Here is a 23,790-nt window from a genome sequence, read left to right as displayed (position 1 = left end):
GCCGCATCCCGGACACTCAGCCCGCCCCGCTCCCATTACCGGCCCCGCCGGCCCCGCGCTCATTTCCCCCCATCTTTCCTGCGGCCCGACCCCCCGCCGCAGCCCGCCCTGCTCCGCCTGCCCGCTCTGCACGGCCGCACGCTGATGGCGGCTGTCCGGGCCCAAAGGGCTGCTGTGGTCAGTGGGGTTAAACCCAGTTGGTGGCCGGGCACCAGCAGCAGCCCCTAATTAACATCTTTATTAACGGCCTCGATGGGGGGATTGAGTGCGCCCTCAGATACCTGCAGACAACACCCAGTTGGGAGTGTTGGTCTGCCTGGGGGGGAAAAGGCAGCACAGAGGGACCTGGATGCACTGGATCAGTGGGCCAAGGCAAACCGTGTGTTTCAATAGGGCCCAGTGTCGGGTCCTGCGTTTCAGTCACAGCAGCCCCAGGCAGCCCTACAGGATTGGGGAGGAGCGGCTGGAAAGCTCCCAGATGGGAAGGGACCTTGGTGTGCTGATGGACAGTGGGCTGAATGTGAGCCAGCAGGGTGCCCGGGTGGCCAAGAGGGGCAATGGCAGCCTGGCTTGTATCAGGAATGGTGCAGTGAGCAGCACCAGGGAAGTCATCCTGCCCTGCACTCGGCACTGGTGAGGCCTCACATCGAGTGCTGTGTTCAGTCTGGGGCACGTCAGTACAGACAGGAGCTGGAGGTGCTGGAGCATTGCCCCCTCCTACTCCTGCCCCCAGCAGCAGCTCAGGACTCTATCTGTGCCCCTTTAGGTATACAGCAGGGAGCAGCAAACACACAGTCTACACCCATACATAAGTGTCAACAGGCTTTAGTGGTACAGAGGTGCTGCTGGCCACGCATACAGACTTGCTCTGTTGGCCAGGATAGATGGCCCTTCACCGAATGTGCACCATCTCCTCCAGAAAGGGGGTTTTCATGCAGCCTGTGCAGAGCTGATCCATCCAGAGCGGGGCCTCGTGCTGCAGAGGGGTGCGCCGTGGGTAGAAGGTGAAATTCACGTCGTAGTTCAGCAGGCAGCTGATGGACGCCATGTAGATATCAGAGAACCGCACCAGCCGGCGTGAGAAGTACGTGGGGTTGTGGAAGGTGCGGAAGATGCTCCCAAACTGGGGGTTGAAAAGGTTCTTTGTCAGCGACCTACGGGGAAAAAAGATGGAGCTCTGCAGATGGAAGGCACTTCTCGGGCTCGCTCCCTGCCCAGTGACAGCCACTGTGAGCGCTGTCTGCGCTCGGGCCACTGCACAGCCTCACAACAGCTATGCTCATCAGTATTTGGCAACTGGCAATTTGGCTATTACTGCTAAACAACATTGGCTTTGGCACCGGTGGGCAAAACCCTTTTGGACCCAGCATGAATGATGCCAAGTCAGATAAGAATCCATGCCTTTCTAGCTCACAGCAGCCCTCCTAAGTCCGGTAGTGTGACCCCAAGTTCCTCCTCAGTGTTTTACAACCGCAGGCCACTCCACTCCCACTGGCTATTTTGGGATTAGCCTCCCACCCAGGGCTGAGGCAGACCACCCTTGTGCTATGAGACCACAAGGAGCATTCACCACACTGCATTCCTGTCCCTGCTACAGGTGGGGACCCACCTGCAATGCCTGCAGTGCCAGGAGTCACAGCAGCCAGCCCACAGGCCCTTCAGGCACAGGCTGACACCACCACCACCCCTTTCCCCACCTTGTATTTGGCCTGTCCAACCTCTCCTGCTGTGGGACTGCACAGCCACAGCCCAATGCAGACCCTTCCCCAAAACAGGTTTCCAAATAGAGCCAGTATATATGAGCCCCCAAGAGCTCGTGAGCAAGCAGGGAAATGCACTGACCTGATCTCCTGCCGCTCCTTCATCCACTCCAGCAGTACCTGCTTTGACTCCGCATCCTGATACATCTGCAGAGACAACAGCAAGTGCCAGGTTACATCAGCCCTGTAAGCCACACCTCGAGTCCTCCGCAGTCCCCTCCAACCCCCTCAGGGTTTTCCCACAACCCACACACCTGTGATGCCCCTGCACCAACCCTGTCTGAGGAGAATAAGATGCTTTTTGAGAACACAGGGAAGTTATAATATCCTCTGATTCCTACACCAGTTCCACGTCTCAGACTTTGGAGAAGGCATATTGCACACCCTCCTCAGACAGGAGCTCTTTACCTGCATCCTCTCCAACAGCCCCGTCAGAGCCTGCTGCCAGGTCAGGGAGTGCATGTACTGCTCCGTGTTTATGATCCGAATCTCCGTCTCCAGTTCAGGGACTATGGCTCCAGTCCTCCAGCCATGACGCAGCATGAGGTCCTGGAGGTCGGGGTGAAAAAACAACTGTGAGTTCAACACGAACACTGAAAGCCAAACAACCCCGTTTCCAAGAAGAGTGGTCTGTTCCCATTGCAGATCCTCAGGGGACAGCCGTCCTCAGTCTGCTCTGGGTCACACCAGAACTCCCATCTCCCAGGCACCAGGATCAGCTGCAAGAAATGCAGGTCCACATGAGCTGCTCTCATGTTCACAGACCAGCAGTCATTCTTTACTGGCAGAAAGTACTTCAGGTGCCCTTTCTGCACTGTTTCCTTCTGCGTGACAGCAGAGCGGGATGCTTATGCCCAAAAGTCACAGCCTACAGAGCACCAAGCACAGTGTGCTGAGAACTGCATGTTCAGAGCAGGGCCCTGCCTACTCACCAACACAACCACAGCAGTCACACAGGTTTGCTGCATTCCCTCCTCAGCCTTTTCCTATCCTTCACCAGCCACAGCACCATCTTCTCATTCAACAGGACCACATCACTGCCTCCCATGCCCTCTTACCACTGGAGGTAAGCAGGTTGCTCTGCTTCTCACTTCAGCAGCACTCTAAGAAGTTTGCTCCAACCCTGCTATCATTTACTTTTAGGCTGCCCTTCCCTGACCCCTCCAGCAGCTTTAGGCATCCTGTGACAATCTGGGCTTGTAGAGCAGCCGCAGGGATTCACTCTGAAATACACAGTGATGCCAGACGTGCAGAAGTCTGGTCACACACACCTCCGGGGTGACTGCCCTCCCCAGATGCTCAGCCTGCAGACAGACAGATCCTCCTGACACACCGCGGCTCTTAAAGCACCCGCAGCTTTTCACTCACCGCAAGATCGCTGTACAGATGGTCGCCGAAGTAGAGCACCTTGGATCCACGCCAACCTGTCAGCCTCAGGAAATCAAAGAGATTCCCCTGCAGGTAAAAGGAGAACAGGAAAGTGAGTACGGGGCAGACGTCTTCATCCTGTGTGTGTGCAATGGGGCGGCCACCTCAGCAGCGCTGTCAGCTCAGCTGGATGTGTCGCTATACGAGTGGTGCACAAGTCGTGTGCAAGTCACTGCAAGTAGATGTGAGCACTCTCAGGAGATGTTAACCTGCTCACTGACCCACCACCCAAATTCAAAGGCTTCTGTTTCTATCTTCCCTTACCTCCTCTTACCATGTGAGAGCTCCCTTTACAGCTCCTGGCCTGCCTCAGGCTGCAGAAAAAGCCAGAAGCCCTGTACCCCAGTAAGCAAGTCAGGAGTCCTGTGCCCTAAGGCACAGCAAGTCAAAGGGAGCACATGGACAACACAAGGAGGCAGCTTACAGACAAGATGAGAAAAGCTGAATGGTGGACAGAAGGAAGGCAAAGTGATGTGGGCTCAGAAGTCAGGGGTTTCACCTCACAGGATGCACAGGGGGCAGGACGTCAGTAAGGAGCACTTGGGGCTGTTCTCAGATCACTGACTGCCACCTCAACCAAAGCACTAAATCCCAGCCGGCATTTACAGCCATTGCTTACCCCACCCACGAAGCCAAGCGGCTTGGGCAGATTCGCAGCTAAGTAAAACAAACCAACCCCCCAAGCACCAGCTAAAGCTGCTTTCAAGGCTTTCCAAACATCCTGCCAGCACACAGAGGGGACTTTAGGGACTCCCATCTCCACACAAGTTTTCCACATGAGTCACAACAGAAACAAAACCCACTAGGAAAGCAAAAGGCCCCCGTCAGTGCCAGCAGACTAATGTGCCAGCACCAGCAGTCACACCAACCTGCGGGCTGCTCAGCAGCAACCCCTCCAGCCCATGCCCACTCTGCTGGCAGGCAGCATGCCATGCCTGCTGCTCACTGCTGAGTGGAGGCTGGAAGGCCTCTGCATTTCTGGGACTTCCTCTCCTCACCTCACAGACAAGGAGGAGCTCAGAGGTGCCACAAACAGAGAACTCCATGTTTTTCAGAAAGGAGAGAGACAACAGGCAGGACTGGAGGGCCATCATTTGAACTTCCTAGTCCATAGTGCAGAATTACTAGTCCCTAAGATTCCATTCACGTGGGGCACCCACAGCACAACTGCCATACAGCTGTGAACCAGGGGACAGGAACGAGGCACCTCGGGAGCCTGCAGCAATGTGCTTTGACAGCCCCGCTGGACAGGCCAGAGGCTTCTGAACAGCTCTCCAGGACATGACCTACTTTCCTACCAAGGGTCAGGGCACAGCTACTCGACTGCAATCTCACTAACATATTCTCCCTGTGGGATCCAGCAGCTCACAAAACCAGGAACAAACCGTCCTAACGACAGAGGTCACTTTATCTCAGGGGACAGACCAGCTGCGAGAGCACCCTAAGGCAACAAGTTCACCAGAGCCCACCCTTTGGATGCCCCCGTCTTTCAGGAAGGGAAGAGCCAGGCTTTGTACTCTTTCTGATCACCCTTTTTTCTCCTCCACTTCAATGTGAAACCACCTCAGTGTGAAACCTCTCCTCATATCGGAAGGTTGCCCTTTCCAAGAAGTGCTAAGCAGTCTTTGCTGTTGCTAAAAAGCCTCCAGTTTTATAGAAAGGTGCAGCCAAAGGTCACTTTACCTCCTTGTAGATCTTTCCTTTCTCCAGCTGGTTTATTTTGTCCCATTGCAGTGAGCCATTATCATCCAGTTTTCTAAAAGGTCTGGAAAAAAACAAAAAGGGGAGATTTCAACTTCTTTTGATTTTTAGTGACTGTTACCCAGCAACTACAACATTCAAATCACAAAATTCATCTCTCTGTGTCAGAACGCTGCTCATTTCACCGGCTCATTATGTGAAAGGCCCTCAGGCACCACGCAGTCATACATTTTTATCTCCAAAAGACCTACATCATTACAGCTCCAGTCCACAGCCAATGGAGGGAAATCAAGTCAGCTCAGTACACAGATTTACTGATTGTGCCAGTGGTCTGGGGAGTGGGGGAAGGAAGAGGAGAGAACAGTTGGCTCCCTAAAGGGCTGAATATAGAATATATTCCTGGTCAGCCATAAGCTGAGGCAGCAAAGCAGGGACAAGTTCCCCAGGCCAACAAACAAAAATGCAAAGCAAGCACAGCAGTCTGACTGTCATCTGGTCCCTTGACGTCTTTGCTGATCACAAAACCCATGTACAGAGGTTTCCAGAGCTACCAGTTACAAAACATCATCGTACTCAGTAACTAAAACCACAGCTATTTGCTTTCAGGAACAGGAAAAGGAATCATGCTGGCACACTCTCTAGACCCATTGCCAAGAAGCAGCCAGCTGTCATACATACCACTCCTCTTTTCTTTCTGAAGAGTGAAGCACACTAATACCTCTAGAATCCAAGTTAAGCCCAGGGCATGAAATAGCTCCGGAGGCTTAAAATAGCCAAATTCAGGAACACGCTTTCTGCTTGGCATTACCCAGGAGATACTTATTCCCAGATCGGTTGTTTTTCTGTTGACCAAAACAAAAGCCTCAGAGTATCTGAGACAGCACTGGAAGACTGGTGATAAACGGATCTAAGTTAGACACAGAAAACCACAAAGTGCTCTTCAGGAGGGCAGGAGAAGCCGTGCACTGCAGACAGCGGGGCACTAAACCTCATGCCCGCACACAGCACTGCAGTACTGCACTGGGGCACCTACTTTCTCCGATCAGTGAAGAAGTTGGGTTTGTCAGCCTGCACAATGACCATGTCGAATAAGTCCCGCCAGTTCTTGCCAACCATGTGTTTCATTCCTTTGTCCCTGGGGGGGAGAGGAACAGCAAAGTGAACAGACCATTTTCACCCAACACTGCATCTTCACAACAGCCTGTCCTAAAACTGCCCTTATCCCAGCAACAAACAAGAAAGTAAAGTATTTTCCAGAGCCTCACAAGGCTGCCTGACTGCAGGCAGGGCTGCTGTGAGCTCTGACCAATTGCAGGCATCCCACCCTTCTCCTGCTGCCATAGGAAGTCCATAGAAGTAATAGAAGTGGCAGCTCCGTAACACTGTGGCCAGACAGCCTCACAGCTTCTTGGAGAAGTGAAAGCCTGCAGTGCACAGGGAGCAGCAGGGAGCAGCAGGGTGCCTTGCTCAGCACAGCTGGTCCCCACAGTGCCCTCCTCTCTGCTGCCACAAAACTCTCTAGCTCAGATGAGGACACGCTGCAGAGCTCCTGCTGTGCTGCAGTGACACATCACTGTGTACTAACAGTACTCACACAAAGCTGAAGGGGCTGTTTGTAATGAGGAAGAGTTTCTTCTTGTGGTTCACCAGCCTGTTTAGGACAGCATAGATTTCATCACCGTGCAGAATATACTGCTCTAAATTGGAATAAAACAGACGTCAATCAAGAAAGGCTGGCAGAGGGCATGAACACTTTTTCTTTAGAGATCAAACAAAACCAAAAGTAACCACTAAACCAACAGAGACGCAAAAGGACCAAGTTAGATCCACCTGACAGGGCAGGTAGCGAACCACTATGGTGACAAAACGGCCTTCCTCATCAGTCCCATCCAGAGCAATGAGAGAGGCTGAGGAACTGAAAGGGCTGGCAAGGAGGGCTGATCCCAAACAGAAAGGAGGATGGTGATCCATCCAGGCCACGATCATACCAGGAGCTTCTTTCCACTCTGAATGGAAGCTTCCTTAGTGCTCCTAAACTGCCTTTGCAATGCTCGCACTATGCCAGGGTCTGCCAACCCCTACTTAAAGGCAGAAGGAAAACAGACACAAAAGTAATGATGTAGCTGTTTCCTCCACTAAAACAAGATCCTCCATCAGACCCTGAATATCACCCGGTCCTCAGTGCCACTCTAACCCTTGGCTGCCTTTGCATATGCCACAATCAAGCCTTAGTGTAGGACCTGTGCAGCAACCTTCTGCAGAGTGCCATGCAGTACAGGACACATACAAATGGATTCTGCAGCAGAGCTCTGCTTAACTCACCCATGTCTTTTTCAATCCATTTGTACATCACTCCTTTCACGTGTACATCTCTAATAGCATCCTGAAGACAAGGACAGGGAAATAAAAGGTTTCAGTTTTACATATGGCATTCCTGCTTCCCAGCCTATTGCCACCATTGAGAAGGAACACACTCATGACATGCCCTGCCTTCCTGCTGAATGAAGTACTTACTGCTTGGTATCAGTGTAGAGGATCTTGCTGAGCAAGGGTTACTGACACGGTGAAAAGAACACAGTGGCTATAGCCAAACTGGCACAATACAAAGAGAGAAACCTCAAATCTTCCCATTTGGGAACAGATCTTGGGAACCTGGGGAGGTTTCAGTCAACCAAAAGCTGAATATATTGCCCAGTTTTCAAGAAAGGTGAGAAAGAAGGCCCTGATGGTTACAGGCTTATCAGTATCACCTCAGTGACCAGCAAAACTATGGAGATTTGACTGGGAGATTCTGGAAAATGCTTGAAAGCAGAGTCACTGGTCACAGCCAACACAGGTTAACGAGGGAAAAGTCCTGCTTAACAAACTTAATTTCCCTTTAATGATACGGTTACCCACCCAGCTGACCAAGGAGCTTTAATGTCGAGCTGTAAGACTGAAGTGAGAGCACTACAAAGAAAACAACTTAATCCTGACCAGCACTGGCATTAAAAGCAAGCAACGCCTGGCATTGCAAAACTACATCTGCAGAGTAGAAACAGATTCCAAGTCACTCTTCCCCATCCCAACAGCAATAACAAAAAGAGAAAGGGAAGTACTGTATGTTTTCTGCAGGACTAAAAGATTCCTTCCAAGGAGAGCTTTCCCACTTTCCAAGATGAAGCAGCCAAACTGGTACGTCAGGAGCACAGATTTACACATCACTTCAGCCTTTACTGCTGCCTTTGGGACTGCACTTCTGACTCAGTGTCTCTGGTACTCACCCCCAAACACACAACACTGCAATTATGGTCACCACCAAGAAGTACAGCGGAGTGTCAGGTTCAGACATGTCTTAACTCCCTGCAAGCCTGAATCGGAGTAGCAGAAAAAAAAGGCTGTCTGGTAAAGTGCATCAGCTGCCATCCTTCCAGGAAAATGCCAGGCACTGGCACGGATTTGCTGTTGTACGTCACCTCTCTGCCTACCTCAGTCACCCCTTCAGGAACAACCACATCCCTCAGCAAAGGATGCAAAGACAATTGCCAGGATTAGTACTCGGGCGTTTGAAGGCTTGAGCACAAACTGCAAAGCAGAGCATCAGGCCACGGCAACCACCTGCCTGCTCTCAGTTCCAGCTATGAACAAATCGCTTCTGACCTCAAAGGAAGGCTCAGGAGACACTCCTGACAGACCTCTGGAGTCAGCTGTGTTCCTTCTTCTCATTTTCCACAATCAAAAACAGCTCAAGTCTTGTGGGAAAGTGGCTGACGTGCTCTTATCAAGCACCAACAGAAGGTCAGAACACAAGCAGTAATCCTTGGTTGCAGCAAAGCTGACAAGGTGGATCCTTATCACAAAAGCAGCAGTTCAGATGAACAGTGTATGTACAGGCTGCTGCCAGAGGATGAGCATAACATTCCCACAAGGTACAAACCCCAAGCCCCACTCCATGGAGGAAAGCACAAAGTCAGGCTACCAGGGACACACCATCTGTCAACAAATGTCACCTAGCACAGCAATTTCAAGCACTTGCATCTCATCTATAGCATTAACTAAGAAGTCAAATGGCATCCCCCAGCAGTGGTAATAATCTTATAATAATACAATAATTACAAATATCTTATTACTATTATATATATCTCAAATATATTGAAAGGCGTTTCAAATGCTGAGAGTGAAGTTGGTGGGCACAATCAACACCTTGGACTAACTGGCTCTTAAAAGAGGTCACAGAACACACAGAGAAACATCCCCAAAAGGATCAGCCTGCCCTGCAGATGCAAAGTGAAGGGGTGGATTTTCAGAGCAGGCAAGGGCAGGACTGTCAGGACAATCCCTGTCTAAAGTGAACTATGCGGTCAGATGAAGCCCCTTTGAAAAATAAGATATTAACAGGAAGACAGAGCTTACCAGTTTGCAGAACTAGAAAATATTTACTGAGCTTTGTAGCGTGTTTCCCAGAGAACCTTCAAGCTGACTGGTCTGTGCACTTCCACAAAAGATATAGACAGCATCACCAAAAGATATAGACAGCAGCACCAAAAGATATAGACAGCAGCACCAAAAGATATAGACAGCATCACCAAAACATATAGACAGCATCACCAAAACATATAGACAGCATCACTGACTCTGTAGTGCAATCACAGACCTAACGTATTCTGGAAAGCTCTCAAGTGGCAACAACACAGTCCTATTAGACGGCTCACTAACAGCCATTCAGTTTGGGAACTGCAAAGCTCACAGGCAGAAGAGCTTGCAGCTCTGACGTGGTATGAGCCATGGGGCTGCTGACATTTTACTTACAGATATATCCTTGTAAAGATGGACCTGGTCAAACTCAATGCCGTGAGTTATGAAGTAATCAATGACTGAAGAGAGCAGCGTCATTTCAGGAAGAGAGAAGATGTCCATAAACTGTTTAAGTGAAGGACCCTAAAAAGCAAAATAAAGAAAATAAGAACCAGACACGTATTGAACAAAAAACGTTTAAGAAAAAAAGAGAAAATGCAAATCCAAAGAAAGCAGATCTTATCAGCCAGCACCATTCGGAAGGGACAACAAAAGCACGTAGGCAAAACAGGCAATTACATCCTGACCCAGTAACTCAGCTGGCATTAGGTAGGGTTGCAGCTCTCCCATACATTTGTTATTCTCACAGTCAATCAACCATACACCTGTTAGCAGATCAACAGCCCAGTTTGGCTCCAGAGCGATAAGATGCCCCATACAATAAAGCAGAGGACTCCAGTGAGTCTCACCAGTAAATTGAAATCAATTGTATCGTCATTTGTCACCGAAATGCCAATTTGCCAAAGGAACGCTTATTTAGACGTGGGCCTGTTGAAGCGTGTCCTGAGGAAGGCCACAAATGACCCAAGGAATGGAAACACCTCCCTGTGAGGACAGGCTGGGAGCTGGGCTGTGCAGATGGAGAAGAGAAGGTGGAGGGGAGACCTGAGAACAGCCTGTCAGCATCTAAAGGGGCTGATATCTGCAAAGCACAGGAAGGCACCTGGTCCTGCAAGAGCTCACAGCTTGAAGCAGAATGCATGCTTGTGGCTATTTAAAAAGGGTTCAGTCATCCCAGTTTGCCAGGAGTGAGGAGGGCGGTGCAGCAGGAGGGTAACGGAGTGCAGATATCAAATCCTGAACAGAAAGATGATAGTTCAAAACCGGAAATGATGCTGAGCTATAAACAGAGAATACGCTCATCAGAATGCAACTGCTCCCATTAATTGCTCCCGAGAGAGAGAAATCAAGTACTGACATTGCTGGAGGCTTCAGACTGCCGGCTCAGAGGGGCATTCAGCAGAGGAAGCCTGCTCTTCTTCCAGCTTCCCTGTAGGCCACTGAACTAACAAAGGTCAAGAAACAAAGCAAGTCTGGGGGGAAAGGGATGTGAACGGCCCTGCTGACCCATAGAGCCACATCGGGCATTTGTGGAAGAAAAGCTCTCCCAACTTCCTCTAGTTCAGGCAACCAAAGGATCCCCACAGTTCCTATGGGCATTACTTCAGTCTTTCACTGCAACAGTGCGATTTCCTGCCCCCAAAAGAAAACAATCACAGATGCCAACAGACAAAGCCCACTGAAGAGGCCTGACAGGCTGTAGCAGGGATTCCTTTCATGAAGGAAAAAGAAAACCCTACCCCAAATCAGACTTAAATGTGTGCATGCACACGCTCACTCACTCACTCACTCACTCTCTCCCCCCCTTCACCCACTACTCGGTACAAACACCACCCCTGCAGCCTGCCCTGCTGGCTTGGGAGCAGGGAACATCTTCCTATCAGCCTCCAGAACCATTCAGCTCCCGGCCAATAGTCCCGGTGCTCAGAAATGCTTTGCAGATGGCTTTCACATGTTAAACTGCTAAATAACCTCTGGGGCAAATTCCCACTGGAACAAAAACACACACTGCAGCTCACTGTGTCCAAGGGAGGCTGGGGTCATTTATACGCTCACACAATGCAGTGTTTTCCTATCCACTAAAGGAGCTGCTGCATCGCAGCAGTCCAGGGCTTACAATACCTTGCCATAGAAGTCGCTCATCTGATACAGCGGGATGTGCTGCGTACCTCCATAGAGTTCGATTACCTCTTCGTCAGGCACTGGTTTGAGGCCCCTGGACAAAAACCAGCAAACAGTGTCAATAATCAGCAGCCTGCACAGAGCTACAGACTGCAGAGAAAGGGGAGTGGGGACAGACAGGCTCGTTAGTAAAACTCACACATTTCTCTTGCACAAAGGAAAGTCTAACAGGAACACGATCCTTCAGACTCGCATAAAACCTTACCCTGACATTTTTCAAATACCTTGCTGCTCCTTTAAGTTAATTGAGGGGCTTTATCCACATTCCAGCAGAGTTCAGGCAGAGGTTTTCCCTCCTATGCTGTCAGTCTGCTCCATCAAACAGCCCCCACCACAGCTCTGGCAGCACCAGCTGTCTGGCTTTGGAAAGGTTGCTCCCATGGGGTTTATCGCCACTAAATGAACCCATCATTCAGTTTTCCTGCGTAAAGCCAGCCCTTTGCTCACAGAATATTCAACAAAGATCATTCTTCCCCCAGAATACCGTAGCTGCAGCCAGGGCTCCAGGCTGTACTGTCCCTTAGCAGGTTTCTGGCTGCCAGAGGCTTTTCCTCTTGCTCAATTTGTGATGGCTGTTTACTCAAGCAGTCAGCGCCTTTCGCTTTTTCCTGATATAGTCTATCAATGTACAACCTCTAAGAAAGCCAAAGTTGCCTAAGTTTTCCTCAAAAGCAAAGGGCAGTTCAGAAAAAAACGTGCTTTGCAAAGGCTACTTACAAAAGAGCACTGGGAAAAAACGCGTCCATTTTTTTTCCCCTAAAATCTCCTTATGAATCTACAGTAAAACGTGGCAGTACCAACCCCCGCCCCCTCCAACACGAACTCTCACAGAAGCCAATTCTCTCTGGTTATGAAATTCCCTTCTTAATATTCTTAGAGTATTTTCTGTAACTGAAGCCTAACAGCAAAAGGGCAGAGTTCAAATAATAGCCAGTGTTTCCTATGCTCAGTAAATTCAACACAGATTCTACAGCAGCACTGCTGTAGATCTCTACACTCTGCTGCTTCTTATGCACCGAGCTCACTTTGCATTGCTGCTGGGCCTTGTCTCGGTCTCCAGCCTCGTACCTTTCTGGACACACCAGGTGGAAGCGATCCCCTTGCTCCCAGTGTGGCCACTTACAGCAACACACACTCAGAGAACAATATAAGAGAAGGAAAACCAGGACAACCTAAACCTCCCACAGGGCCCAGATTCTGATGAATCATGACATTAGTGACTCTGCTTTGGGTTTATTGCATGTCCAGACCATGCTCCTCTCAGCTCTGTGAGGCACCAAGGCATAACGCCGCTGGGATGTGCTCCTGCTTGGAGCAGATAGGCACAAACGTGCACCACGTGCGCTGGAGGCCTTCCCTGAGTGTGCTGTTTACTCATGTGTGAGTACAGGCTGGAGCTGGAGCTCAGATCACACGGAGCCGTGATCAGATGGATCATTAAGTATTACACATTAAGTATTACAAAAAGCTCCAGGTCTTCCCACACACTTGGCTTGAAACCCTTGTGAAAAAGCTTCCTGCAGTTGTGTGCCTGGTAAGGATCTGAAGCAAGTGGAAACAGGATAAGCCAGACAAGACCGTGTTCTGCTCAAAGGGAAGAAAAAGCCCATTCACCACAACGTGTGGTTACTCAGAGACAGTAATCTGCGTATAAAGGCGTTTAGGAAATAAGGTTCAGAACTGACAGACCTGTATGCTGTCCCAAGCTGGACATAATGGAAAGCATCGATCTTCATCAGCAGACTCTGTGAGAAGGCAATAAAGGACAGATATGTACCATGAGAACTCAGCAGGTTCACTCAGAAACCACGTTTAAGTTTCAAACTCTAAACAAATGATGTTTAGAAAATAGAATTCAATGCAATTATCCCACATCTACGTATTTAAAGCTACACCTACACCCTGGACACTTCTACACACGCTTATCAACACTGACTTTTTATAAGCCCCTCTGGCAAAGGCTGGCGGACAGGGATGGAGCTGAAAAGGGAGAGGACAGTGTTTCTGTAGCTCAGAAAGTCTCTTATCTTTTCCAAAAGCACACACATTCCAGAGAGGCTTTGTGTGCTCTGGAGATCAATTTCTCATCTCATTTACCTGAAGCAGAACTAAGGGGGCAAGCTCTGGCTTCGAGCACAGCTGCATCCAGTCATCTCCCTTATACAGGAATGCTCCCCTGCAACACTCCTCCCCCTCCCCACCACAAACATAAGCTATGATGCTCACAAGCACACGGGGCTTGGAACATCAGAGCTCTCTTGGAGCTTTCTATACTGCCTTATTCATGAGTCATCTCCTGCCCACCCATTATCCCGAAGGCACAACTCAAGTTCTCAGCACACAGAAAGTTCCAACCCAGCACCATTCTGCAAATAAAATCAGAACGCAGCTTTTATCCCTCGTCCTGCAGTGCAAGGTAACCCACTGCACAGAGCACCCACAACCTTCAGGCGCACTCTTCCATCGCCACACCACGTAGGTGCAGTGTTACCTGCAGGCAGACCTCCTACGTGGATGGCAGGTAAACCTACTGGCACATTCACTCAGGCACTACCCGGTTTTTCCATATGCTTTGCAAACTCTGATCCCCAACAAAGGGCAGTTCTCACCCCGCACTCACTGAAAGGGCAATTTGCTCGGCCCGGCCAGCTGCCTCTGTGTTCCCGCACACATCAGCCGCAGATTTAAACACAGGAGGAGTTTCTCACAGCTGAACTGTGCTGTGCTCCCACCTGACTGCTGGGCTGCGTGGATGACATCAGTGGGCAGCAGGCGTTCATGGAATGGCTCCAAAGCGCTGCAAAAGGTTGAAAGCCTGCGCTCTGCTTGCCCGCACTCCAAAGCAGCATCTCAAGTAGCCTGGATCTTTTTCCAGGCAGTCCTATTATTCGGGTGGGGGGGCGGGGAAGGCTTCCTAAAGCATTCTCCTGACAAGTCACTTCTATTATTAGGGTAAGGCACAACTCCTCTGTTCCTGGCAAGTACTTGCTGGAGACACAGGATTTAGATCTGCTATAAGACAGTAACGATCACACAAACAAGCTGAGTTTGTATTTTATCAGTTTGTGGGAATAATAACTAACTTTTTAAATTGGCAGAGCTGTTTACCAAAGACCTTTTGCTAACCTGGCCCATTCTGCTGCAGGCTACGCAAACACAGAGGACATCTCAGCCCTGCAACGTTTGTAAACAAGAATCTCTGCAACGCAAGGCACAGCCGCCCGGACCGTGCATTTCACTGATAGTCTGCTCATCAAGTCATTGCAAGCAGCAGCAGAAAGTATTTCTACTCACAGTACAACACAACAAAAGACAAAGCCCAGGCGGCTGAACTTTGTACAGCTTTACCTTTTGCACATCATAGTGAAGTCCACGTATGGCAAACCCTGGAATGTAGTCATACTTCCCAAGCCCTTCTGGATACTGGAAAGACAGACAGCAACATTTTAAGGGACACGGGCATTATCAACAAAAGCGTTTCACCTGCTGAGCTGGCTCAGGCCCACCAGCCTTCTCAGCCCAGGCACAAACCATCCGAGGGACACGTGCACTTTGTTTTGCCCTTCGACAAAGGAAAGCGCATGAACGGAACCCCCAGAATAGCTGCTCTCAGTTAAGGGACACTAACAAAAACCCAACTGATCCATTCGGGCAGTACAGACTTCCAGTTGGCTCCATTCAGTGCGTACACTTCCACAGCCAGGGAAAAGAGCAGATTATTGCCAGGCTGAAGCTCCCAGCCCGTATGTAAAAACCTCAGGAATGCAGAGCTTGGTAAATTGTTCACCAGGAAATTAATTCCAGATACAGACAGAACGTTCTGCAATCCAGATCTGAAATGTGGCGCTGCTTTTTCTTGTTGGCTTTTTTATTCTTTAACATAAATTTTGCACGTGTGCAGCGCTGCATTTGACAGGCACACCTGGGGCACCGCAAAGAGCAACAGGGTCAGCTGAAGGGAAGCCCTCCGCGCACCGTTACCTTGAACTGCTCTATGAGGATGTCTCTGGCAGTGTTGAAAATCATGGAGTGCAGTAAGTTAGAATACTGTGCTAACGTGTAGTCGTAGTCAAAGCCGTATATCTCAACATCTCCCAGGCTGATCTCGTTGTTGGCATAGATGGCCGCTGGGTTGAGGAGATTGCAGACTCCAGGTGGAAGGAGATCTGAGAGAGCAGAGAAGGGGGCAGAGATTAGAAAACCCAGAGGACCACCAGCATCAAAGGTTTTCCCTGTGGGCAGGCGGACAAGGAGCCGCACCGCAGCAGCACAGAGCACAGTGCTGCCCAGGGCTGCTACCGCCTCAGAATAACCTCCCCATGGGGAAACACACCGTGCAGCCTCTGCCTGCATCAGCAGCCGTGCTAACGCCTGAGCAACGCGGCCGTACAACACCCTGCGACAGGCAGGGAGACCAAACAGCATCCGTCAGCTCCAGCCACACAGAGCAAAGCAGACCCCCGGTCTGAAGGAGCACAAGTGCAGCCCAGCACAGCTCAGCGACTGGAAAGGCCGCTGCAGAGCACAGCAGGGAAGCGCTCAGCCCTTCACTTCCCGAGCTCCCCTCGCAGTGCCTGCATCACCTCAATGACCGGCGGGCATTTGTTTCCCACAAGGCAGGCAGCCCCCTGAGCAGCCCCTCAGGCACCTTTATTTCCTTTTGTAGGAGCAGAATGGAACAAAGTTGTGTACAAGCACCAACTATGCGCGTACATACACACACACATATAAACAACTAACAAACGACCTAAAACAAAACAAACACCAAACACCATTAAGCCAGGCTCTGGGAGTGTGCAATGCTGATAGCAACAAGTAATCTGCGCTCTGCTGATAAACAGCTGTGGGAAGAGGTCAGCTGCTGTGCTTTGTCACTGCAGAACAGCAGAGCCACAGCAGCCCCGGGAGCAGCCCCGGGAGCAGCCTGTGCAGCTTCCCACTCCACCAGAGCTGCCCTTCGCAAGATAAGAGAAAGCAGCACAACAGTCCCCACAGCCGATGCCCCCGATACACTTGCAGGTGTTAACACAAAGAAGGGAGCACAGAACTGCTTTCCTCCCCTAAAGAGGGGAGAATTTAATGGCGAATGCCCCCCTCTGCGGCTGCCATTGAGATCAACACTCACCGCTCACTACGTTAGGGACGGTGCGAGCAGCATGACGCTCCTCTCATAGGAGATGTGAGGATGACATGGATTTAAGGAAAGAAAGAAAATGTCAAAGGCCAGCTGCAAGAACGCAGCCAGCAACAGCCACGGGAGCCGGGCTGGTTTCGGAAGGGGACGAAGGGAGCCCAGGAGCAGAGCAGCAGCTGTGCCACGCTGAGAGCAGAGCAGAGCTGCACGGCCGCACACCCCCCCGCAGCTCTCCTCCTCTCAGACATTTTGTGCCCAGCTCACACGGCGCGTTCTCTCTGGCCTCCTAAAGGCCAAAGGAAGACGCTGTGCCAGCCAGGAGGCTTCCTCACCATCATTGCCCACACGTGGCGCGTTCCCTACAGGCGCTCACCTCCTTGCGGTGCTTTCTATCACACAGCGCTGCTACCAGCACAGACCCAGCACAAACCCAGCACAGACCCAGCACAAACTGCTTCCCCTCCCCGCTGCCACCCACCGCCTCGAGCTCAGGGCAGCCTCACAACCCCGAGGAGAAAGAGCCGCTGCTGCACGCCTGGCTCAGCACCAACATGGACGTGCAGCGTCCTGCAAAGGCTGCACGCAGAGCTGCTGCCGCTCCAGCTCTCCCCACCAGCCGAGCAGAGCTCAGTGCAGACACCTCTTCTCCAAGAACAGCAGCTTTTGCTTTTTGCTCTGCAAGGAGGGGCTGCTTGCTGGGCAGGATGGATCGATCACAGCCGGAAAAACAAACAAGCAAAAACCAAAACCAGCTTTAGCTGTCAAAACTGAGCTACAGTCCCGGCCTCGCTGAGCGCCCCGCAGGAAGGCAGGCAGCACTGCTTACTCAGCAGTGACCAGGACTCGAGTGAAGGGAGAGCCGTGTGAGCACCCAGCCGGGGCTTCTCCCTCCAAGGCACACTCACACAGAGGCACGAAGTTGGAAACTCTTCCAAAGAGAACACAAGCCCGGCTCGGTGCCACCAACAAAACCCAACGTGGGCCAGCCGTGCCCGTGCCTCCTCTCCAGCCCTCACCATCCCCATTCAGCTCTGCAGGTAGCGGCGCTGGGAGCAGGAACGCACACCAAGTCCTCTCCTGGGGCTCTCGCAGGGCTTCGTGCTCTATGTCATGTCAGATCTCGGGCACTGGGGGAGGCAGCAGCGACAGAAGCAGCCGATCTCAGAGCTGCAGGCGGCTGTTCAGACCCTGCAGCTGCTTTTGTTAATCGAGGGGCTGGAGCAGGAAAGCGAACAGGGAGCTACTTAACGGCGAAGTGTCGCTCCTGGGCCCCCCGCAGCCTCCCTTGGAGCTCCCGGAGTGCAGAGACCTGCAGGAAGACGATCCGCTGCTCCGCTCCCACACCCCGCGAGTTACTGCTGCGCGTCTCTATGGAGCGGAGCGCGGCTCAGACCCGCCCGTCGCAGCCCGCCCCGCACACGGGCACGTCCACGAGCGGAACGGTTTTACTGCCCGGACCGACCCTTTCCTGCCCGGACCGACCCTTTCCTGCCGGCCGGGACGGACCGCGGCGCCCCGCGGCGGGAGGGGCGCACGGACACGTTCCCGCCGACACGGAGCCACGTTCGGCGGGACGGAGCGCGGACAAAGGCGGGGCGGGACGCGGCCCTTACCGTACACCAGCTTCTTCATCTCGTGGTACCGCGCCCACAGGTAGCTCCGGGTGTCGGCGCCCTCGGACGGGGCGGGCTGGCCGCCCGCTGCGGGGCCGGGATCGGCGACGCGCCGCGCTCTGCCGCCGGGCGGCGGCTCCCGGGGCTGGCCGTGGCCGTGGCCGCCGTCCGCGGGGCCGCTCCTGGGCCGGCGGCCGTGGCACGGCGCGGACGCGGCGAGGAGCCCGGGGGCCGCGCCGCCCCTCCGCAGCGCCGCGATGCCCAGCGCCGCCATGGCCAGGACGGACGGAGCGGCCTCGGGGAGCGGATCGCTGCGGAGCGGATCGCTGCGGAGACAGCCCCGGCCGCCCGCGGCGGCGGCACCGAACGGGCGGCCAATCCGCGCCGCGCCAGGGGGCCGGGCCGGGCCCGACGCGACACGCCCCGGCTGAGGGGCCCGGCGCGGCCCCGCCCCCAGAGCCGCCGCGGCCAATCAGAGGCGGGCGCGGCGGCGCGCCGCTCGTCACGCGGCGCCGAACGCGTCCTTCCGGCCCGACGGCGCGGGGTTGTGTGCGGGGGGTGCGGGGCTCCCGTTGGCTGGAGGAGGGAGAAGGGGGCGCCGCTCAGCATCGCACAGCACAGCACAGCATAGCACAGCGCAGCACAGCGCTGCTCAGCACAGCGCCCACCGCTCCGCTCCACACCGGCTTTCCGCTGACCTTCACGCCGCGCCGCCCGTCCCGCTCGGTGTCACCCCGGCCATGCTGGTGAGCCGGCGGCTGAAGCGCCTCCTGCGGTTGGTGCCCGGCCGGGAGCGGCTCGGCGCGTACCGCCTGCTGCCCTTCTTCTTCGTGCTCGGCGGGGCCATGGAGTGGTTCATGATCAACGTCCGCATCGGCAAAGAGACCTTCTGTGAGTGCGGCCGCCGCGCCACGAGCCGGAACGGAGCGCGGGCAGCCCGGGGAGCTGCGGCTGTGCGAGCACCGACCGCGGGACGGGGGGGTTGGGGGGGCGGTCGGGGCAGGCCGGGCCGGGGCAGCGGGGGTGTCCTCGCATTGCTGTCCTCGCATTGCTGTCCTCGCATTGCTGTCCTCGCATTGGTGTCGTCCTCCTCTTGGAAGCTGACGAAGCCTTTTTCCGGCACAGATGACGTTTACCGAAGGAAACGTTCCGAGCGGCAATACGCGGCAAGGATGGAAGAGAGCGAATCGTAGCCGCAGGGCTCCGAGGGACACATCCCGCTGTCTGCTGCTGCCGATGGAGGCCGGGAGGGCTCCGTGCTCCGGGAGCTGCTGCAGACACTCCGCCGGGCCTCAGCAGGCTGCTCGTCACACACATCTTGACTGCTGTGTATTTAACCACAGTGGGTGGGTTCGGCCTTTGCCGTCTGTCGTTTGGTTGGTGGGTCTGAATAAACTGGACCGAGCACACGGCCTGGCTGCTGCTTCTCTCGGCTCGAGCCAACAGCTTTCTGAGAGCAGGGAGGGTGCTGGGCTGCCACGGACACAGCGGGCAGAAAGGAAACCTTGTTTCCATCAGATTGCTCTGGGCTGATGGGAGCCGCTCTCACGTCGTTTTGTGCTTCCCAGCGCAGTGCAGTTGTAGCTGGTTCCTGGGGACAGGCGTACAGCTCAGCGTTTGTTCTGCCTGCACTGCCTTGGGGAGACAGCCGTGCACTTTGCTGTGCAGGCTGAGGGGAAGAAAGGTCTGGTGCAAGGGGAGGGAAGGCACGATGCTGCCGTGCTCAGGGGCCTTGATCTGGAGGCAGGGCACAGCCTGGGGCACCTCCAGGGATGGGCACCCACAGCTCTGGGCAGCACCACGGCACCTCACCACCCCACTTGGTGCTGGACTCCGTACTGAAGTGCTGCTGGACTCCAGTTCCACCTGCCTTTAGAGCTTTGGGTGTGAGGGACCTGCAGTACTTCATGCTGACCAAATGGTGAAGTAGCTCCCTGCAAAGCACATCAGAGGCACCCCAACACAAAAGGCTGCTGTCAGTTCATTTCTCTTGCTGCTGCTGTTATTAAAGAGAACTTCCATCCCAGTTTTCAATCTTATTGGGTAAAAGATGCTTTTTCCACATTGCTTTTCTAATTCCCTTCATTATCCAGCCACATCGAACAAGTCCTGACCCAGGTTAGCTTCCAGCACGAAATTAAGGCGTGCTGTTTATTTCCAAAGCAGTTAAAGTGGAGGCAAACAGACCCGACTGCATCTTACCACCTGTGCTCAGCACCCCGTGTATTTCCCAGGGCTCCTTCATGCTCCATATGGCTCCTTTTTCATTTCACTCTTAGCACCAGCAGTTGTGTCTTGCTACACACAGGACAACAGAGGAAGATCCGTTGCCCACACACATGCACACAGGGAGGATTCCATGTGTCAGCAGCAGCCAGAATTACCGGAAGGAAAACCCAGCGGAGCCTCGATGGGACACTCAGACCTGGTTAATCCAAAACACTTTGCAAACTATTTTTATTCAAATTAAAAAGACTCAGGTAAACAAAGTGATGGTACATACACGTCACACGCCTGGTTATCAGCTTAACCCTGGGGAGTACAAGATGGAGTGAGCAGCCAAACAGGGTCTAACCGGGTCTGAAACCACGTGCTGAAAGAAAGTCACCAACATCAACTTAGTTTGTCTTTTTTTTTCTTACAGAAATGGTCAATTTTCTCATAGAAGAGAAGGGCTGAGAACAACGAATTGCGGCTCATCTCCAACTGCTTTATGAGAATCCCGCCCCGAGGTCGGCCCGCTCCCACACACACACCTTTATTTCAGTAGGAAATTTCAGTCATGCCGATACAATGAAAAGCAGTGGCGAACAAATGAGGGGTTCAAACGCCCACAAAGAGAGGAAAAGACAGACGGGCGTCTTCTCTTCTCTTCTCTTTTTTAAACCAGAGTCAAAAAACAGTTTCTGTTGCTGGTTTTGAATTCTAGACTGCAGCCACCTCGTCCCAAACCTTCCTGCCACCAACCCAAAGGGCTCCTGAGCGGAGACCCGCCTCTGAAACAAATAAAGCTTATCAGAGCTGATCAGGGCCAGCCCCGGGCTCAGCAGTAGTGCTCTGCACTGCCTACAGCAGGAGCCAGGCCTCGTGGGGACCCCCAACCTCTTGCAGGGGGCGGTGGGGGCAGCAATTGGGCTGCTCAGGCAGGGCAGGCAGCGCTGCGCGCCGCTCACCACCGGCCTGCAGATAAATTAAACGTCTGAGTTACACGGGCTCCAAAGGGAGTCCCATCCAGTCCTCCAAAGACAATAAATAGAACAATAAGTTAACTAAAATCCATCCCGGGTTCTTTGGTGTAGTTTTTGTTCATGCTGAGAACAAGACCATCTGGTGGTATTACTACGACCCACGCTAATTCCAAGCACTTGCAAACCAGGATTTGCTGCCTGATTCACTTCAGCGCCTCGTCTGTGTGGCTACAACTGCAAAGCCTGTGGTACTTTGAATGCGTTTCAGATGACGCTGCGTACACACGGAGGTCTAAGTGCACCCCGTTTCTCTCGTGAAACAAACGTGCTCATTTACAAAGGCCAGTACAGGGTTTCTGTATCACAGCTCTACTTGTTGTCCATCGCAACTTCCTACAAGATTTTGCTCGGCTCTCCTCACACCCCAGAGTGCACCTGTCCTAAAACGTCCATAAGTGCCCACCTCTCACTATCGGGTTTCTGTGCAACAGCTGTAGGGCTGGTAAGAATGGTTCATACTCGCCTGTCCCTTCCCTCATCAGTATCCATCACATCACCAAGCAGAACCCAGTACCCAAAGGAAACATTCAACCTTTTGCCAATGTGAACTCAAAAGTGCTCGCAGGCCTTAAAGCACCTTTCCAAATGAGAAGCATTTCTAGAAGCAGTAAGAAAGCAGATCAGCAAATCATTCTTTTGGACTGAGTTGCAGCGACCCTGTTGGTGTCAGCAGCTTTTGTCTGTTTCTCCAGTCAGTGCTGTTTTCCCAGCAATCCAAGAGCTCTCTTCTCCTAAAGTTGAGTTTGTGAAAGCGAACGGCCTTGCAGCCCAACAGGCTGGTTGGCTACAGCAAAGCCTTCAGCAAAGGCAGTCACAACCTCAGCGTTTGGCAAGAGGAACCTCCACGCACCGTACTGAGCCGAGCAACAGAAGCACAAGTGCTCTGAGGCTGCAGTGCACCAGGTGTGCTCAACTTACAGCACTATCTGAAATTAAATTTGTGTTACGTTTCCAATGTTGCCCTGTAAGAATTCCATTAGCGTGAATCAATACACTGAACAGAGAGATGCTTTATGGTGCCCATCACTAACAGAACGTGTGGATTTAGAAGCCATGTGATTCTGCCAACAAAAGAACTCTGCTTCCCTTCTCCCCTAACTTACCTTCCATGACCCACACTGGTTCAAAGCTGCGGCCTCCCCCGCGTGCAGACTGCACTGCAGAGGGAAGAGGTCACGGAACGCCCAAACCTGGTCACAGCAGACAAAAGATTTCACCTTCCACGGGCTTGCCAGCGCACGTCCTCTGTTACTGATCTGGGATCACAGTTGGCTATGGATCCTTGGCTGCAGAGCTGATGCCTGGATGGGACTGGACATGGTTAGCAGTCAGCTTAGCCTTGGCCCATCTGCACCTGCGCTCCCGTGATCGCTGCGGCCCATTCAGCTGCCTCAGTGTTTACCTGCAGTGCGATCTTCCCTAGCGCCAGTGCTCATCTTACCTTCAGCCTCTTTAAAGAGATCCTCCCTGCTCAATCCAAGCCAGATTTCTGCTGGGAGCGGCTAGCACACACAGCACATGTACACACGTTCCTCTAGGATGTAAACTATGACTAACTTCACATTCCATCGTACCAACCTGCAAATACTTTGTTTTCTTTTTTTTCTTCTTTTATATAAAAACAATGGCATCAGATTCTCAGCAATAAAGTATAAGAAAGATGAATCCTTGACTACAGTTAACCAAATATGAAATCGCCTTTCAAACAAAGGAAGCATATGCAAAAATCTGTGTATTTGATAAAGTCAACTTAATATAACAAAAAGTGAAATATGCTTATTAAAAGTGTCCTTATATAAAAATGGTCTCGCAATGTACAGTAAAATGCAATACAAATTATTGTTGGTTATCTCTCCCCACCCAGTAACTAAAACAGCTATTGTTCCACAAAACTCTATATGCCAGTATCAAAGAAAGAAGCAGTAATGCGACTAAACGTTTTCTATGTTGTACGCCTGGCGGATGTTCAGGGTGTCCCTCAGCATCAAGTCTCGCAGACGCCACAAAGCATCGGCCATGGTGGTGTGAGCCCCTTTGCTCTTCAGCCAGTGCGACGGGAGGCGGCTCTCCTGCTCTTTGGACAAGTGCACGTCTCGTCTTCGAGCTGAAAGGGTAAGAAACAGCCCCGTTAGCGACAAGCTTTGCTAAGCTGGCTTTGCCTCTGAGATTCACCAATGCTTTTCTAGAAAGAACAACAACAAAAAGAGGAAAATAATTCTACACTTATTGAAGCAATCAGCAGATGAATGCGGTGCTCTCCATGAAAGACAAAAGTGTTAACGACTACAAGGAAGTGTGCTCCGTATGGAAACGCTCCACTCGGTGCCACA

At 52.3% G+C, this 23,790-nt stretch overlaps 3 protein-coding genes across 15 annotated transcripts in view; 1 reads left to right on the top strand and 2 right to left on the bottom strand.

Annotated features, from left to right (window-relative positions):
- Positions 1-807: 807 nt before the first annotated feature.
- NT5DC2 (5'-nucleotidase domain containing 2) lies at positions 808-18,582 on the bottom strand. Of its 2 annotated transcripts, XM_072347631.1 has the most exons (15): positions 18,428-18,433; positions 18,213-18,324; positions 15,447-15,631; positions 14,814-14,888; positions 13,155-13,210; positions 11,406-11,499; positions 9,678-9,806; positions 7,212-7,272; positions 6,484-6,586; positions 5,923-6,024; positions 4,872-4,953; positions 3,129-3,215; positions 2,169-2,309; positions 1,843-1,907; positions 808-1,154 (listed from the first exon to the last, which is right to left on the bottom strand). In XM_072347631.1, exons 2-15 carry the CDS (start codon positions 18,229-18,231, stop codon positions 893-895), a joined length of 1,461 nt encoding a protein of 486 aa, XP_072203732.1. In that variant the 5' UTR covers positions 18,232-18,324; positions 18,428-18,433; the 3' UTR covers positions 808-892. The 2 variants fall into 2 exon arrangements, with proteins under 2 accessions (XP_072203732.1, XP_072203731.1); XM_072347630.1 differs by having other exon boundaries at positions 18,213-18,582.
- Positions 18,583-18,754: 172 nt separating this feature from the next.
- UQCC5 (ubiquinol-cytochrome c reductase complex assembly factor 5) lies at positions 18,755-23,125 on the top strand. Of its 2 annotated transcripts, XR_011905059.1 has the most exons (3): positions 18,792-19,103; positions 19,338-19,558; positions 20,857-23,125. XR_011905059.1 is itself a non-coding variant. In XM_072346948.1 (2 exons), exons 1-2 carry the CDS (start codon positions 18,953-18,955, stop codon positions 19,403-19,405), a joined length of 219 nt encoding a protein of 72 aa, XP_072203049.1. In that variant the 5' UTR covers positions 18,755-18,952; the 3' UTR covers positions 19,406-19,995. The 2 variants fall into 2 exon arrangements, 1 of the variants encoding a protein (XP_072203049.1); XM_072346948.1 differs by lacking the exon at positions 20,857-23,125 and having other exon boundaries at positions 18,755-19,103; positions 19,338-19,995.
- A 130-nt stretch (positions 23,126-23,255) lies between these two features.
- The window catches only part of PBRM1 (polybromo 1), a 42,790-nt gene continuing 42,255 nt past the window's right edge, over positions 23,256-23,790 (bottom strand). For all 11 annotated transcript variants that reach the window (XM_072346939.1, XM_072346940.1, XM_072346936.1 and 8 more), the window contains one exon: positions 23,256-23,564. In XM_072346939.1, coding sequence (XP_072203040.1) covers positions 23,392-23,564 — 173 coding nt within the window. In that variant the 3' untranslated portion in view covers positions 23,256-23,391. The remainder of the gene's footprint in view (positions 23,565-23,790) is intronic.

The sequence above is a fragment of the Excalfactoria chinensis genome, chromosome 12, assembly GCF_039878825.1.
Source record: "Excalfactoria chinensis isolate bCotChi1 chromosome 12, bCotChi1.hap2, whole genome shotgun sequence".
In the NCBI taxonomy this organism is placed as follows: domain Eukaryota; kingdom Metazoa; phylum Chordata; class Aves; order Galliformes; family Phasianidae; genus Excalfactoria; species Excalfactoria chinensis.
This window is presented reverse-complemented; position numbering and strand designations above follow the sequence as displayed.